Source organism: Schistocerca gregaria, chromosome 6 (assembly GCF_023897955.1).
Source record: "Schistocerca gregaria isolate iqSchGreg1 chromosome 6, iqSchGreg1.2, whole genome shotgun sequence".
Classification (NCBI taxonomy): Eukaryota; Metazoa; Arthropoda; class Insecta; order Orthoptera; family Acrididae; genus Schistocerca; species Schistocerca gregaria.
Genome location: NC_064925.1, coordinates 126,827,896 through 126,845,168, shown reverse-complemented (window position 1 = coordinate 126,845,168; position 17,273 = coordinate 126,827,896). Strand labels below are relative to the sequence as shown.

General features: G+C 43.0%; 1 protein-coding gene across 1 annotated transcript in view; it reads left to right on the top strand.

Annotated features, from left to right (window-relative positions):
• The window catches only part of LOC126278765 (uncharacterized), a 58,080-nt gene that overhangs the window by 7,763 nt on the left and 33,044 nt on the right, over nt 1–17,273 (top strand). Inside the window, exon 2 of the mRNA XM_049979042.1 lies at nt 16,550–17,046. Within this exon, the coding sequence (XP_049834999.1) occupies nt 16,550–17,046 (497 nt within the window). The remainder of the gene's footprint in view (nt 1–16,549; nt 17,047–17,273) is intronic.

Here is a 17,273-nt window from a genome sequence, read left to right as displayed (position 1 = left end):
TCCTCCGCGACCTATCCATCGATGTGGATACGCATCATTGAGGTACGCCCTTACATTGCGGCTGTAATGGGCAGGAGCACCATCGTGCATAAACCACAAGGTGGCTCGTGTTGCAAGAGGGACATCCTGTAACAATCCAGGCAATTCCCCCTCCAAAAATTCGCGGTAAGCGTGCCCAGTCAGCCTTGGAGGTAGAACATGAGGTCCGAGTAAGTCATTCCCCACAATACCACACCAAATGTTTATGGAGAATTGATGTTGATATCCACGCACAATTCTCGCGCCAGGATTCTCGACAGCCCACTGGTGCATATTATGCGAATTGATTACACCCGCACGAGTATACATGGCCTCATCTGTGAATAATATCCGCCGAATGAACATTGGATCATTCAAATGACGCTCTTGTAACCACTGGCAAAATTGCTGACGGCGAGGATAGTCTGCAGGTGTCAATTCGTGCACTTTGTGCAGGTGAAATGGATGAAACTGTTGTCTCCGAAGCAGCCGCCATACAGTAGATTGTGGAAGTCGTACAGCTGCACTAATTTGTCTCGTACTGATGGCTGGATCTTGGTCTACCAGGTCCAAAACATGTTCCTCGACGTTCACTGCATGCTCAAGTGGTCGACCTGAATGTGGCCCAGGACGAATGCCATACTCCCGCATACGTCTGTCCACAGATACAAACGTCTGATGACTTGGTAACCGTCGTCTTGGAAACAGCTCACTGTACCTTCGTCTAGCTGCAAGTGCGTTTCCATCTGCTGCACCATACACAAGGTGCATATCAGCATACTCACTGTTTGAGTACATCATGTGCACGAAACCTGTAGCCTTCCGACGATGAATGAACGACAGGAAGTACGTTTCCGTTACCAACAACATCAGCACCATCTTCTGTACAGTAGGAGTAAACAGCAATTGCAAACACAAACAAACACTATTCATGCAGTTTCGAATCAACTGTTGGGAGATACGTATGTGCATTACGTACCAGAATACGGCATCCTGCTGCTTGCACTGACGTCGTTTTGATATGGACATGACTTTCGTATTTTAACGATAACTCTGGAATTAAACGTTTATGGAAAAACATTTATAGAACATTTTTGTCTTATATTTACCTCACAAATACACCCTTAAAATATTTACATGCATTTCTGAATCACCCTGTATATATAAATCACAACGGCGTCTAGACAAACGGCCGTGTGCTCAAATAAAACCCAGTCCCGGGCCACCTCGTAGTTCTTTTCAGTCTGTCGTGTCACACACTGGCCACACTTACGAGGGAACCTCCCCATCGCACCCTCCTCAGATTTCATTATAAGTTGGCACAGTGGATAGGCCTTGAAAAACTGAACACAGCTCAATCGAGAAAACAGGAAGAAGTTGTGTGGAACTATGAAAAAATAAGCAAAATATCCAAATTGAGTAGTCCATGTGTAACATAGGCAACATGAAGGATCGTGCAGGGTCAGCAGCGCCGTGGTCCCGTGGTTAGCGTGAGCAGCTGCCGAACGAGAGGTTCTTGGTGCAAGTCTTCCCTCGAGTTAAAATTTTAATTTTTTTTTTATTTTCAGACCATTATCGAAGTTCAGGCACTCACACAAAATCAACTTCGCTCTGCAAAATTCCAGTACATGTTGAGATTTGCTTGGACATATGCAGGATTTGACGGCCTACACACGGGAAAATTTGAAAACGTTAAAAAAATGTGTTTGGACAGAGCACAGGGAAAAGAGCGACTGTGAAACTGTTGCATTCATTTGTTGCAGTTTATGTGACAATCTATTATGTTTTCATCACTTTTTGGGAGTGATTATCACATCCACAAGAAAACCCAAATCGGGCAAGGTGAAGAATCTTTTTACTCATTCGCCAGGTGTACAAGTTAGGTGGGTCAACAACATATTCCTGTCATGTGACGCACATGACGTCACCAGTGTCGTATAGAATACATCAGACGTGTTTTCCTGTGAAGGAATCGGTTGACCGATGACCTTGCGATCAAATGTATTCGGTTCCCGTTGGAGTGGCACGTCCTTACGTCTACTAATTGCACGGTACTGCGGTGCGGTCGCAAAACACAGGTACTAAACTTATTACAGTGAACAGAGACGTCAATGAACGAACGGACAGATCATAACTTTCCGAAAATAAAGAAAGTAAACTTGTCACTCGAGGGAAGACTTGAACCAAGCACCTCCTGTTTCGCAGCTGCTCACGCTAACCACGGGACCACGGCGCTCCTAATCTCACATTCTCCTTGATATTGCCTATGTTGGACATGGACTACTCAGTTTGTGTATTTTGTTTATTTTTTTCATAGTTCCACACAACTTCTTCCTGTTTTATCTATTGATCTGTGTTCAGTTTTTCAAGGCCTATACAATGAGCTTACTTATAATGAAATCTGAGGAGAGTGCGATGGGGAAGTTCTCCTGTTAGACCCTATTGCTTGTAGCAAATGCATCATATTTGAAGACTGCTTTTATTCTTCCATCTATTTATTGCAGACTGGTTATAACTGCTAGTGTTTAGATATTATCTAATACGCCGTATTATGTTGGTAGTTGGTGTCGTTTTTGGTGCAATGGAGGCGACTGCAGCGAATGGTGTTGAGTCTGCTGGATGCGAAGATACGGTTTCCCGAAAATGGAACAGGCGTCCGGGAGAGATACACCAGGACCGCCTACAGCGTGTGGAGGTGGTGGCAGGTCAGTGCTCTCAAACATTAGTAGTCAGTATCCGTCCACAGGCGCGGCAGCACTATCAGATGATAGCGGCGTGCCCATACACAGATGGTAGTTGCATCGCAGACACAAGGTATAAAAGGGAAACACATCGGCGGAGCTATAATTTGTACTCATGTGATTAATGCAAAAATGTCTCCTACATGATTATGGGAGCAAGACCGGAATTACCAGGCTTAACGTAGAATGCTAGTTGGAGCTAAACGCAGGGGATATTCCATTTCGGAAATCGTTAGGTAATTCAATATTCCGAGATCCACAGTGTCAAGAGTATAGTGTCTCGAGAATACTAAATTTCAGGCTTTACCTCCCACAAGTAGATTAAAACTGAAGAAACTGAAAAAAGTGGGAACTTAAGGAGATGGGACCTAGATAAACTGACTAAAACAGAGGATGTACAGAGTTTCACGGAGAGCATAAGGAAACAATTGACAGGAATGGGGGAAAGAAATACAGTAGAAGAAGAATGGGTAGCTTTGAGGGATGAAATAGTGAAGGCAGCAGGTAAAATGACGAGGGCTAGTAGAAATCCTTGGGTGACAGAAGAAATACTGAATTTAATTGATGAAAGAAGAAAATATAAAAATGCAGTAAATGAAGCAGGCAAAAAGGAATACAAAAGTCTCAAAAATGAGATCGACAGGAAGTGCAAAATGGCTAAGCAGGCATGGCTAGAGGACAAATGTAAGGGTGTAGAAGCTTATCTCACTAGGGGTAAGACAGATACTGCGTACAGGAAAATTAAAGAGACCTTTGGAGAAAAGAGAGCCACTTGAATGAACATCAAGAGCTCAGATGGATACCCAATTCTAAGCAAAGAAGGGAAAGCAAAAAGGTGGAAGGAGGGTATAGAGGGTCTATACAAGGGCTATGTACTTGAGGACAATATTAGGGAAATGGAAGAGGATGTAGATGAAGATGATATGCGAGCACTGAAAGACCTAAGTCGAAATAAGGCCTCGGGAGTAGGCCACATTCCATTAGATCTGCTGACAACCTTGGGAGAGCCAGTCCTGACAAAACTCTACCATCTGGTGAGCAAAATGTATGAGACAGGCGAAATACCCTCAGACTTCAACTATAATATAATAATTCCAATCCCAAAGAAAGCAGGTGTTGACGGATGTGAAAATTACCGAACTATCAGTTTAATAAGTCACAGCTCCATAAAACTAACGCGATTTCTTTACAGACGAATGGAAAAACTAGTAGAAGCCGACCTCGGGGAAGATCAGTTTGGATTCCGTAGAAATATTGGAACACGTGTGGCAATACTAACCTTACGCCTTATCTTAGAAGAAAGATTAAGGAATGGCAAACCTACGTTTCTAGCATTTGTAGACTTAGAGAAAAGTTTTGACAATGTTGATTGGAATACTCACTTTCAATTTCTAAAGGTGTCAGGGATAAAATACAGGGAGCGAAAGGCTATGTACAGAAACCAGAAGGCAGTTATAAGAGTCGAGAGACATCAAAGGGAAGCAGTGGTTGGAAAGGGAGTGAGACAGGTTTGTAGCCTCTCCCCCACGTTATTCAATCTGTATATTGAGCAAGCAGTGAAGGAAACAAAAGAAAAATTCGGAGTGGGTATTAAAATCCATGGAGAAGAAATAAAAACTTTGAGGTTCGCCGATGACATTGTAATTCTGTCAGAGACAGCAAAGGACTTGGAAGAGCAGTTGAACGGAATGGCCAGTGTCTTGAAAGGAGGGTATAAGATGAACATCAACAAAAGCAAAGCGAGGATAATGGAATGGAGACGAATTAAATCGGGCGACGCTGAGGGAATTAGATTAGGAAATGGCACACTTAAATTAGTAAATGAGTTCTGATATTTGGAGAGCAAAATAACTGAGATGGTCGAAGTAAAGAGGATAAAAAATGTAGACTAGCAATGGCAAGGAAAACTTTTCTGAAGAAGAGAAATGTGTGAACATCGACTATAGATTCAAGTGTCAGGACGTCGTTTCTGAAAGTATTTGTATGGAGTGTAGCCATGTATGGAAGTGAAACATGGACGATAAATAGTTTAGACAAGAAGAGAATAGAATCTTTCGAAATGTCGTGCTACAGAAGAATGCTGAAGATTAGATAGGTAGCTCATATAAATAATGACGAGGTGCTGAATAGAATTGGAGAGAAGAGGAGTTTGTGGCACAAGTTGACTAGAAGAAGGGATCGGTTGGTAGGACATGTTCTGAGGCACCAAGGTATCACCAATTTAGTACTGGAGGACAGCGTGGAGGATAAAAATCGTAGAGGGAGACGTAGAGATTTATACACTAAGCAGATTCAGAGGGATGTAGGCTGCAGTACGTACTGGGACATGAAGCAGCTTGCACGGAACAGAGTAGCATGGAGAGCTGCATCAAACCAGTCTCAGGACTGAAGACCACAACAACAACAACAACAACAACAACTACAACCTCTCACAACGGACAACGCATTTGGCTTCACTTAACGACGGAGTGCAGAAATTTTTTAGTAGTTGTTGGTGCTAACAGACAAACAGCTCTCAGTGGCAAAACCACAGAAATCAATGTGGGACGTAGTATGAACGTATCCCTTAGGACAGTGCATCGGAATTTGGCGTTAATGGGCTATGGTAGCGTACGACCGGCTCGAGTGCATTCGCTAGCAGCACATCGCCTACACTGTGTCACTGTAGGATCGCGGATCTATGAGGTGCGACAATTGAGTAATGAGACTTATTTTCTTTGCAAGATGTGGCAACCCTGCAGGCTTGCGTAGGCACAATATCTTTGACCTTGGTCTATAAGCTGCTTCCAGTCCAAGCGGCACACCGATGCAACTATCAGTCATGCTGTAATAAGTTAACACTAGTTTGTGTCTCTAGTCACGGAAATGGTACCGTATAATATTGCGCAACGGTATGCCTTTTGTGTTAAACTGGGTAAAAACGTAACGACAACTTAAGGTAAGCTTCAGAAGGATTTCGGAGAGGAGGTTACGTCAAGAGCTCAAGTTTTTCGTTGTCATAAAATGTTTAGTGAAGGCAGAACGACTTTTGAAGATGAAGACTGCAGTGGACGACCATCAACCTCTCGGACGGGTGTCAACTTGGCCAGAGTGAGTGAACTCGTACAATCTGATCAAAGATTATCCGTGAAAATGACTGCAGAAGAACTGAACATCAGTCAAGAAAATGGTTCGTCTAATAATAACTGGAGATCTTGGTATGAGAATGTGCCATCCCATACTGCTCTGTCAGTATAGTAATTTTTCACATCAAAACAAATTTCAGTACTACCAGAGCCACCTTATTCACCAGATATCGCCCAGTGCGACTTTTCTCTATTTCAAAGAGTCAAAACGGCGGACAAGGGACACTATTTTCAAGATGTCCAAAAAGGTGTAACGAGGATCTTGGAGGATATTACAGAAGATGACTTCCAGAAATGTTACCATCAATCGCAGAAGCGCTGGAAAAAGTGTGTGCAATCAGAAGGGAATGACATTGAAGGAGATAACACTAAACTTAACTAAAACTGGAAGCAACATTTTTTTCACATCAGTCTCATTCCTTCACTGTCGCACCTCGTATACCTATAAAGCTGACGGCGAGGAATTCGCTGTCAGCGAATTAACTTCGAAGTGTTTCTTATAGCAGTGAATCGTCAACAGTATTACCTCTTTGACACATGCATATCAGTCTCGCAGACAAAGGCAGGCTCATGACGATAACAGACACGTACATTCTTAGGTATCTCGTTATCCCTAATGTGGGAATCCAATATACCGAGCATTGGGTGCATTTTAAAGATGTAAACAGTGTGACATATGGAAGTTTGGGTTGGTCCTCGGAACATGTACGGGTAACTGTAGTGGTTAAGGCAACCGCTCGCGGTAAGTGGGACATCCGGGTTTGAGTTTCGGTGCGTCGCAACTTTTCCAATTGCACTACTGGGTAATAGATCTATACGTAATACAGTTGATGTCAAGGAATCACAGACAGTGTCTTAATTTAAAAAAAAACTTTTTCACGTAGCAGGGCAGCTGCTTCTCACGGCATTCCGAGGTGTTCATCTTTAACTGACTGCCTTTCGCAAAGAATTTCCAGAAGGCGAGTTTTCGGCGAAAAAGAAAGTTCCCTTGAAGTTTGTTTGGATCGGGGCCCATACTCGTTACATTTGCAGCCTCCTGCCGAGAAAACATTTTCGTCACGCCACGTTAACTATTTCTGGGAATCCTGTCCTGGGTGTGCTTATCTCAGAGCGCGTAACATTGTGCGAAACTGGCAGAAAGGCACCTGGCCATTGCCGGCCAGGTGAAGGCGCCAACCACCTGCTTTTAGCATCGCTCCAGCTTGCGGTGTTTCCTATAAAAGTCGTCCTAGAGCCCCCAAGGCGGTCTTCTAAACATTGGGTAACTGATTTTGCTCATGTGGCTTGGCTTTTCGTACACTCTTGTAAGCAAAAGAGAAAATTACACAACTGGCCATTAAAATTCCTACACCAAGAAGAAATGCAGATGATAAACGGATATTCATTGGACAAATATATTATACTAGAACTGACATGTGATTACATTTTCACGCAATTTGGGTGCATAGATACTGAGAAATCAGTACCCTCTGGCCGTTATAACGGCCTTGATACGACGGGGCATTGAGTGAAACAGAGCTTGGATGGTGTGTACATGTACAGCTGCCCATACAGCTTCAGCACGATACGATAAAAAGTAGTGACTGGCATATTGTGATGAGCCAATTGCTCGGCCACCATTGACCAGACGTTTTCAGTTGGTGAGAGACCTGGAGAAAGTGCTGGCCAGGGCAGCAGTCGAACATTTTTTGTATGCAGAAAGACCCGTACAGGTCCTGCAACATGCGGTGGTGAATTATCCTGTTGAAATGTAGGGTTTGGCAGGGATCGAATGAAGGGTACAGCCAAGGGTCGTAACACATCTGAAATGCAAAGTCCACTGTTCAAAGTGCCGTGAATGCGAACAAGAGGTGGCCGAGACGTGTAACTAATGGTAGCCCATACCATCACGCCGGGAGATACTACAGTATGGCGATCACGAATACACGTTTCCAATGTGCTCTCACTGCGATGTAGCCAAACACGGATGCGAACATCATGATGCTGTAAAGATAACCTGGATTCATCCGAAAAAATGACGTTTTGCCATTCGTGCACCCAGGTTCCTCGTTGAGTAAACCATCGCAGGAGCTCTTGTCTGTGATGCAGCGTCAAGGGTAACCGCAGCCATGGTTTCCGAGCTGATAGTCCAAGCTGCTGTAAAGGTCGTCGGACTGTTCGTGCAGATGGTTGTTGTCTTGCAATCGTCCCCAGTTGATGACTCAGGGATCGAGACGTAGCTGCACGATCCGTTACAGCCATGCGGATAAGATGTTTGTCATCTCGACTGCTAGTGACGCGAGGCCGTTGGGACCCAACACGGCGTTCCATATTACCCTCCTGACCTATCGATTCCAAATTCTGCTAACAGTCATTGGATCTCGACGAACGCGAGCAGTAATGTCGCGATACGATAAACCGCAATCGCGATAGGCTAGAATCCGACCTTTATAAAGCGGAAACGGGATGGTACGCATTTCTCCTCCTTACACGAGGCATCACAACAACGTTTCACCAGGCAACGCCGCTAAACTGCTGTTTGTGTGTGAGAAATCAGTTGGAAACTTTCCTCATGTCAGCACGTTGTAGGTGTCGCCACCGACGCCAATCTTGTGTGAATGCTCTGAAGAACTAATCATTTGCATATCACAGCATCTTCTTCCTGTCGGTTAAATTTCGCGTCTGTAGCACGTCATCTTCGTGGTGTAGCAATTTTAATGGCCAGTAGTGTACAAGCAAAACCTTCACCAGTAAAGAGAAGTAATTAATATAGAGGTAGATTTATTTCTGACAATCGCCGGTGTTATGCACTGCAGTCATTAGTTATTTATTAAATGACGGGAATTAAGTTCAGACAGTAATGAATGCAAATCAAATTATGATTAGCACATGAGCCTGCACGGCAACAGACTGAAGTTTATTATTATGTTCATTCTTTCGCGTGGTAAGAATGATATTTCGGAAACTTCCCGTTGCGCTCGTTTTTGCTAGATAATAAACATGTTGCCTGACACGTAATGTCAACTGTAAACCTCTGAAACAAACAACGCCTCTCACAGCACCTGCTACAAAAAATGGCTCTGAGCACTATGGAACTTAACTGCTGAAGTCATCAGTCCCCTAGAACTGAGAACTACTTAAACCTAACTAACCTAAGGACATCACACACATCCACGCCCGAGGCAGGATTCGAATCTGTGTCCGTAGCGGTCGCGCCGTTCCAGACTGTAGCGCCTAGAACCGTTCGACTACTCCGGCCGGCGCACCTGCTACAGGAGAAGCTCTGAGTAACCGATTATGTGCATATCACTAGCATTGAATCTTCTATTAACGTAGACTTGTTACGCGCGCACGCTGCAGAGCAATACTCGCAAAGAAGTCGATCGAACAAGTGCTTCCTTCGTGGATGGAATGTATTTTCTTAAGATTCATCCAAACGAATACGGACCCTCGGCATATCAATTTCGTCGCTCCTGAGGATACTGTTACTGTTTCCACTAGTAGCTTTAATCGTACAGTACAAGATTTATTCTCCTTTGTATATGCAGTATGCTATATTTGTTTACACTAAGTCTCTGTAACAATCGCGTATGCTCTGGAATTGGCTACGATCTTCTGGTGTTACTATCACCTTGGGGATAACGGCATCGACCACGAACAGCGTGCATCTGCATCTTAACAGACACTCCCCAAGCCACTGAACAGAGTATGGCGAAGGGTACATCGGCACAGTATCAATGAATTGTTTTCTTATTCCATTCGCATGTACTAATAGAGTGAAAAGTGACTGTCTATATGCCTCTGCAAGTGCCATAACCTCTCTTATCTCATTCTTCGAAACGGTACGTCAGGTATACGATGATGGATACATAATGTTATCACAGCATTCGTTTAAAGTTGTTGATGTTGTGGTCTTCAGTCCTGAGACTGGTTTGATGCAGCTCTCCGTGCTACTCTATCCTGTGCAAGCTTCTTCATCTCCCAGTACTTACTGCAACCTACATCCTTCTGAATCTGCTTAATGTATTCATCTCTTGGTCTCCATCGACGGTTTTTACCCTCCACGCTGCACTCCAATGTTAAATTTGTGATCTCTTGATGCCTCAGAACATGTCCTACCAACCGGTCCCTTCTTTTTGTCAAGATGTGCCACAAACTCCTCTTCTTCCATATTCTACTCAATACCCCCTCATTAGTTACGTGATCTACCCACCTAATCTTCAGCATTCTTCTGTAGCACCACATTACGAAAGCTTCTATTCTCCTCTTGTCCAAACTATTTATCGTCCATGTTTCACTTCCATACATGGCTACACTCCATACAAAGACTTTCAGAAACGTCTTCCTGACACTTAAATCAATACGCGATGTCAACAAATTCCTCTTCTTCAGAAACTCTTTCTTTCCCGTTACCAGTCTACATTTCATATCCTCTCTATTTCGACCATCATCAGTTAATTTGCTCTCCAAATAGCAAAACTCCTTTACTACTTTAAGTGTTTCACTTCCTAATCTAATTCCCTCAGCATCACCCGACTTAATTCGACTACATTCCATTATCCTCGTTTTGCTTTTGTTGATGTTCATCTTTCATCCTTTCAAGACACTGTCCATTTTGTTCCACTGGTCTTCCAAGTCCTTTTCTGTCTCTAAAAGAATTACAATGTTATCGGTGAACCTCAATGTTTTTATTTCTTCTCCATGGATTTTAATACCTACTCCGAATTTTTCGTTTGTTTCCTTCACTGCTTTCTCAATATTCAGATTGAATAACATCGGGGAGAGGCTACAATCCTGTCTCACTCCCCTCCCAACCACTGCTTCCCTTTCGTGCCCTTCGACTCTTGTAACTGCCATCTGGTTTCTGTACAAATTGTAAATAGCCTTTCGCTCCCTGTATTTTATCCCACCCTCCTTTAGAAAGTGAGTATTCCAGTCAACATTGTCAAAACTTTTCTCTAAGTCTACAAATGCTAGAAACGTAGATTTCCCTTTCCTTAATCTTTCTTCTAAGATAAGGCGTAAGGTCAGTATTGCCACACGTGTTCCAATATTTCTACGGAATCCAAACTGATCTTCCCCGAGGTCGGCTTCGACCAGTTTTTCCATTCGTCTGTTAAGAAACCGCGTTAGTTTTTTGGAGCTGTGACTTATTAAACTGATAGTTCGATAATTTTCACATCCTTCAACACCTGCTTTCTTTGGGATTGGAATTATTATATTCTTCTTGAAGTCTGAGGGTATTTCGCCTGTCTCATACTTCTTGCTCACCAGATGGTAGAGTTTTGTCATGACTGGCTATCCCAAGGCCGTCAGTAGTTCTAATGGAATGTTGTCTACTCCTGGGGCCTTGTTTCGACTCAGTGCTCTGTCAAACTCTTCACGCAGTATTGTATCTCGCATATCATCTTCATCTACATCCTCTTCCATTTCCCTAATATTGTCCTCAAGTACATAGCCCTTGTATAGACCCTCTATACCCTCCTTCCACCTTTTTGCTTTCCCTTCTTTGCTTAGAATTGGGTATCCATCTGAGCTCTTGATGTTCATTCAAGTGGCTCTCTTTTCTCCAAAGGTCTCTTTAATTCTCCTGTAGGCAGTATCTATCTTACCCCTAGTGAGATAAGCCTCTACATCCTTACATTTTTCCTCTAGCCAGCCTGCTTAGCCATTTTGCACTTCCCGTCGATCTCGTTTTTGAGACGTTTGTATTCCTTTTTGCCTGCTTCATTTACTGCATTTTTATATTTTCTCCTTTCATCAATTAAATTCAATATTTCGTATGTTACCCAAGGATTTCTACTAGCCCTCGTCTCTTTACCTACTTGATCGTCTGCTGCCTTCACTACTTCATCCCTCAGAGCTACCCATTCTTGTTCTACTGTATTTCTCTCCCCCATTCCTGTCAATTGCTCGCTTATGCTCTATTAAAGTACTTTCTTTAAATTTCCTCTCTAGTGTTTCGAGAGTATTACGTCGGATTTTTTACAGGGATTCTCCAAGCTTCTCTGTTAAATTTTTCGAGTGGGGTGTACCAACTTTATATGAGCCTTTCTGTATTACGGCGCTTCCAGCACTATCCAGTGGATCACTTACATCGATGCAGCTACTTCGCAGGCCAAACAAAACCAACCACAGCAAAGCGATTTCATCAGTAGCAGTGTTCTGTAAACTACATCTTTTGCTTAGCAGTTACAATTCCTAAGGTGTCCCGACTACGAGTAAAAGTGCGGAATCTGCTTTTCTTACATTCTGTTATGTAGGCATTCATTAGGCAGTTACTGTTTCCAGTGATTTCTCTGCAACAATGTAACAGAAGAGCACTGGATTTATTCTTAAATGTATGCACTATGTTACATTTATTTACATCCAGTATCAACTTCCAGTCTCTCTGCCAATCTTCGATCCTCTGCAATTCGCTACAGTCAGCCGATACTCTATTTCGCTTATCTGTGACCAGCCATAGCATACTACAATAAGCAACCTGCATGTGTCTTGTAGATACCATTACTTTCATATAGATAGAAATTGGTTACAAAACATTACTAAAGGTATAAATGTCGTGTGACTAGGTCCTCCCGTTGGGTAGACCATTCGCCGGGAACAATTCTTTCGATTTGACGCCACTTCGGCGACTTGGGCGTCGATGGGGATGAAATGATGATGAGGACAACACAATACCAAATCCCTGAGCGAAGAAACTCTCCAACCCAGCCGGGAATCGAACCCGGGCCCTTAGGATTGACATTCTGTCGCGCTGACCACTCAGCTAGGGAGGAGGGGGGGGGGGGGGGCGTACATTACTAAAGGTAAAACCGCTTTACGTGACTGGTTGTGGCTGCCATGCAAGCAGCTGCATTCACGTAAATGATCCACTGGATAGTCTTTATAGCTCCACGATTCTGTGGGGCTCATATCAGATTGTTAGATTCCTTTCTTAAAAGTGACAGAAAAGCTCGTGTAATTGCTTAAAAAAATGATTTCCGCAAATACCTATTCGGTGGATTTAAATAAACTGTTTTAAAGGAAGACTGTGATACCATTGTGCCACCACCGTCATATGTCTGACGTACCATTCTTGAGAATGAGATAAGAGAGGTTAAAGAGGTTAAAGCATGTACCGTGACATACAGACAACTATTTTCATCCTGTACCAGTACATGAGAGTGGAATATCAGAAAAAAACCATAACACTTTTATTACGTTCCCTCTGCCATGCACCGTACACCGTGGAGTGTGTGATTAGTTTTGTAGTTGTAGGCTGTTCGTGGACTGTGTTGTTTCCTATAAGGGGATAACAGCATCAGAAAACTGTAGTGAGGTGCAGAGGATCAACGGCCGGCACAGAGACTGAATGTAAACAAATGTGACGGACTGCACATAGGGAGAAGAAGAAATCCTGCACTGTACGACTCACAATATGGTTGAAACAATGACTGCCACATTATACGTAAGAGTAATCGTCAGGAGCGATCTAAAGTGGACTGACTTTATAAGCGAAAAGCCTGTGCCATGGGCTCAGATTCGTTTGGTTGAATCATAATGAAATATATTCCGTCCACGAGTGAACAGAGTTACAGAACATTTGTTCAACCGACATCTTTGCGAAAATTGCTTGTCTGCTTGGAACCATTACCAGGTCACGTTAATAGATCCAAAGTTAACGACATACACACAATTATTTATTCAGGGGTTCCCCTGTAGTAGATTCTGCGATTGAAGCGTTCTGCATCATGGAGACGACTTACTTTTGAAAATCCGATAGAGTATGTTCCAAGCAACACAGTACTTCCTCCCACATACATCCCACACCAGGAAATAAGAGCTAATACGGAGGTTTAACGGATATCATTCCTTCCACGCAAAGAGAGTGTGGGCACGTGGCTGTGTGGCTGTGTGATGCAGGTACCCTCAAACACATATTGTAAGGAGGTATGCGGGTGTTACACATCTGATTTTCGGTACAACCTTTGTATAGACACTATAATCGACAAGAGAAAGCTTTATGGAGCTTCCAGTGCTACAATATGAACATTTGTTTAGTTCCTAACTACTGCAAAATTAAAGAATCATTTTGTGACTGCGTGTTATCTTTTACACATAAGTTGTAAATGTAATCCTTTCTTCCATGTTTCTTGAGGAATAACGTATAGATAATATGACTTGTAATGAAATCTCCTATTGTGTGCACGTGCACTGTCATGTACGCTACTGTATCTGAAATCCGATATCAAAGGTAATCATATAGACCATTCCGCTACAAAAATGGCTCAAATGGCTCTGAGCACTATGGGACTTAACTTCTGAGGTCATCATTCACCTAGAACTAAGAACTACTTAAACCTAAATAACCTAAAGACATCACACACATCCATGCCCGAGGAAGGATTCGAACTTGCGACAGTAGCGGTCGCAGAATCCAGACTGTAGCGCCTAGAACCGCTCGGCCACCATTCCGCTACCAAACATCACATGAACAGAATGTATATATTAAAACCGTAAATCTTTACATACTGTTAAAGCATCTTTGCACTGTGTGTGAAGAACCTCGTAAGAAGATACTTTAAGGTTAAGCAATGCTCATCTCAGATGTTATACTAACCAATGTCTATTTATTAGTAACCTAAATTCCAGTACACTCCCCGATTAACTACAGGATATGCTCTAAATAGAATTGTGTAATTTCTGTTATAGATCTCATTCAGTTTTGTACCTCGTTACCCTGTGTCGGTCAGTGAATGCAATAACAATTATTATTACAGTGTAAAAATGTCTGTATGCGTCTGTGCAGAAGAAACTTGGTGGATTTGCTGCCTTGCAACTGCTAGTTGTAATATGTAAGCCTGTGAGGAAAACGCTACATATTTATTGTGATTAAATAATGTGTAAACATAACACTACATGACGTAAGAAATTTTTTCAAAGAGGATTATGTTCCGTTGTAAGTGGGAGATGACACCATTTATTTGTACTTTGACAGAGGCACTCTACGAGCATTGTGATTTATACACTCAGATACATCGCAGAAGTCGACCATACACAAGGAGGCAGAGGTTTACTGTGCAAGTATTTCATCCTCTTAACGTTTGTTACAGAAATGTGTGGTAATTCTTTGTACACGGATATGGAGCTAGAAGTAGTACATACCTGAGGGTGCTGGGATGTTAATAACATCTTATTCCTGAGAAGCACTGAGACGGATAAGAGACCAGTGAAAAAACTACAGCGCATTTAAGACTGGCGACCGCTATCTATATGTTCTGTCTCTAATGGCCATCATGAAGAGAAACGTATCTTTTCCTGCTGGCGCTAGGGGGGACGGAACTTAACGCCTGTTTATCAAGATGAGTGGCAAAAGCCCTCTGCACGGACTCACTCGCACTGACAGTTGCGTACCTGTTCAAATGGCTCTGAGCACTATGGGACTTAAAATCTTTGGTCATCAGTCCCCTAGAACTTAGAACTACTTTAACCTAACTAACCTAAGGACATCACACAACACCCAGCCATCACGAGGCAGAGAAAATCCCTGACCCCTCCGGGAATCGAACCCGGGAACCCGGGCGCGGGAAGCGAGAACGCTACCGCACGACCACGAGATGCGGGCAGTTGCGTCGCTGTGTATGTAGCAGGAGGACAATAGTTGCAGTGGTAGCGCACCATGGCGTGATGTGTTGCCTATATGGCCAGCATCAGCACAGCATGGGTGCCACAGGAAGTCTTTCGGGCATTTTGTTTGTTTATAATACAGATGTCGTCACTGTTCCTGTTCTAACCCAGTGGTGGTGGTAACATCACAAATGCGCTGCCAGCAGTGCGGGCCAAATTATTGAAATTTGGAAGCAAGGGAGACCAGTGTGATTCTGTGATGTTCTGTAGTGTGTCTTCTAATATCTACATTTCTGGACAAACGTCCCTGCACATGTAGACGTTTTCAGTTTCCTGCTTTCTTAGACATCCCCAGTAACGTCATGGTGTCAAACTCCTCTTAAGTAGCCATGTTTCATTGAGATGTCATAGTGTGTGATAAATTTTATTAATTAATATAAGGATATCTTGGGAAAGCATCCAACGAGTTTATTGAATCTTGAACTGTAGCCATTAAGGTATGGGTGTTGGAAGATATAAAAGCTAGCATGTTACGATTTCAGCAGACAGAGTACGTTCTAAGTGATAATGATGAAGATAAGATTGACATCTAGCAGCTATACTGAGTCACAAATTTGATATGAATGACATAAATATAGAGACACTCATGTTTTGATTGCAGCTTACATCCTGTTTTAATAAACTGTCGCCATTATGATAAGACAGCCATAGTGGGACATAGATTTCTAGCCATTAAGATTGAAAATCTGGCAGCTATGCTGGCTGGGTCACTACCTGCAGTAAGTAGTGTAATGCTTCATCCCCACCTTTTTAATCTCCCATCATTCATACGTCACCCCAGTGCTGTAGAAGATAGGGGCACGTTGGATCCGGAAGGTCACCATGATCCTGTCTATTTGGGATTTCTGGCAGCCATGCAGTCTGTGCCAGCTTGCACTGCGTCCCCATACGACAGATTAGGTACATGTAGAGAGCTGGCACTAGACGTTAGGTTTACAAAATAGTGGAGAATTCGACAGAACCGTGTCAGACTTCTTGTACTGGATCTGAATTGAAAAGTGAACCTCTGTGTTTCAGGCAATGCCAGCGGTGACGGTGATGCTGTGGATGGGAGACCCACTCATGCAGACCCTCATGTCGCCACCAGCCGAGAACGGCACCAGGCCACTCATCTTCTGGATTCCCGTAGAAGTGAAAAATTCACCTGCCTACGAAATAACCTACGCCATCGAGGCGTTTTTCATAGGATCTGCTACGGAGACGAGCATCCTGATAGACATAATTCTGATAATTCTCTTAGTCTATGCAGCAGGTGAAATAGCTGTCCTGAATGAGAATATCGCTGGAATGAGGCTTTCGAATACTCGTCAGCGAGAAAAAGTAGAGCCAAACAAGGGGCTAAAAGCTCTAGAACGGAGTATTGATGAAGTGAGCATATCACAAACAGCCTACGTGTTCAGCGAGGACAGTTCAGACAGTAAGCGCAATCTTTTCGTTCTGGATAGAAATGACACGTACTGGAAGCTACACAGCAGTTTAGTGAGGAACATACGACATCACGAAGTTATTCTAACGTAAGTATCTGTTTCATTTAAGGTCTAAAATATATTCTAACATTTGTGACAACTCACTCATATAAAGCCTATAAAATGTCTGAAAAACAGTTTGTCATATGCATAATTGTAAACATATCTGGTTGGTGTGGGGAGAAGGAGGGGGACAAGCAGTGCTGAAAATATAAGCCTTCTTAAAATCACGAGTATTTAATGCTTAGATGCTGTCTAACAGGTATTCGAGATGT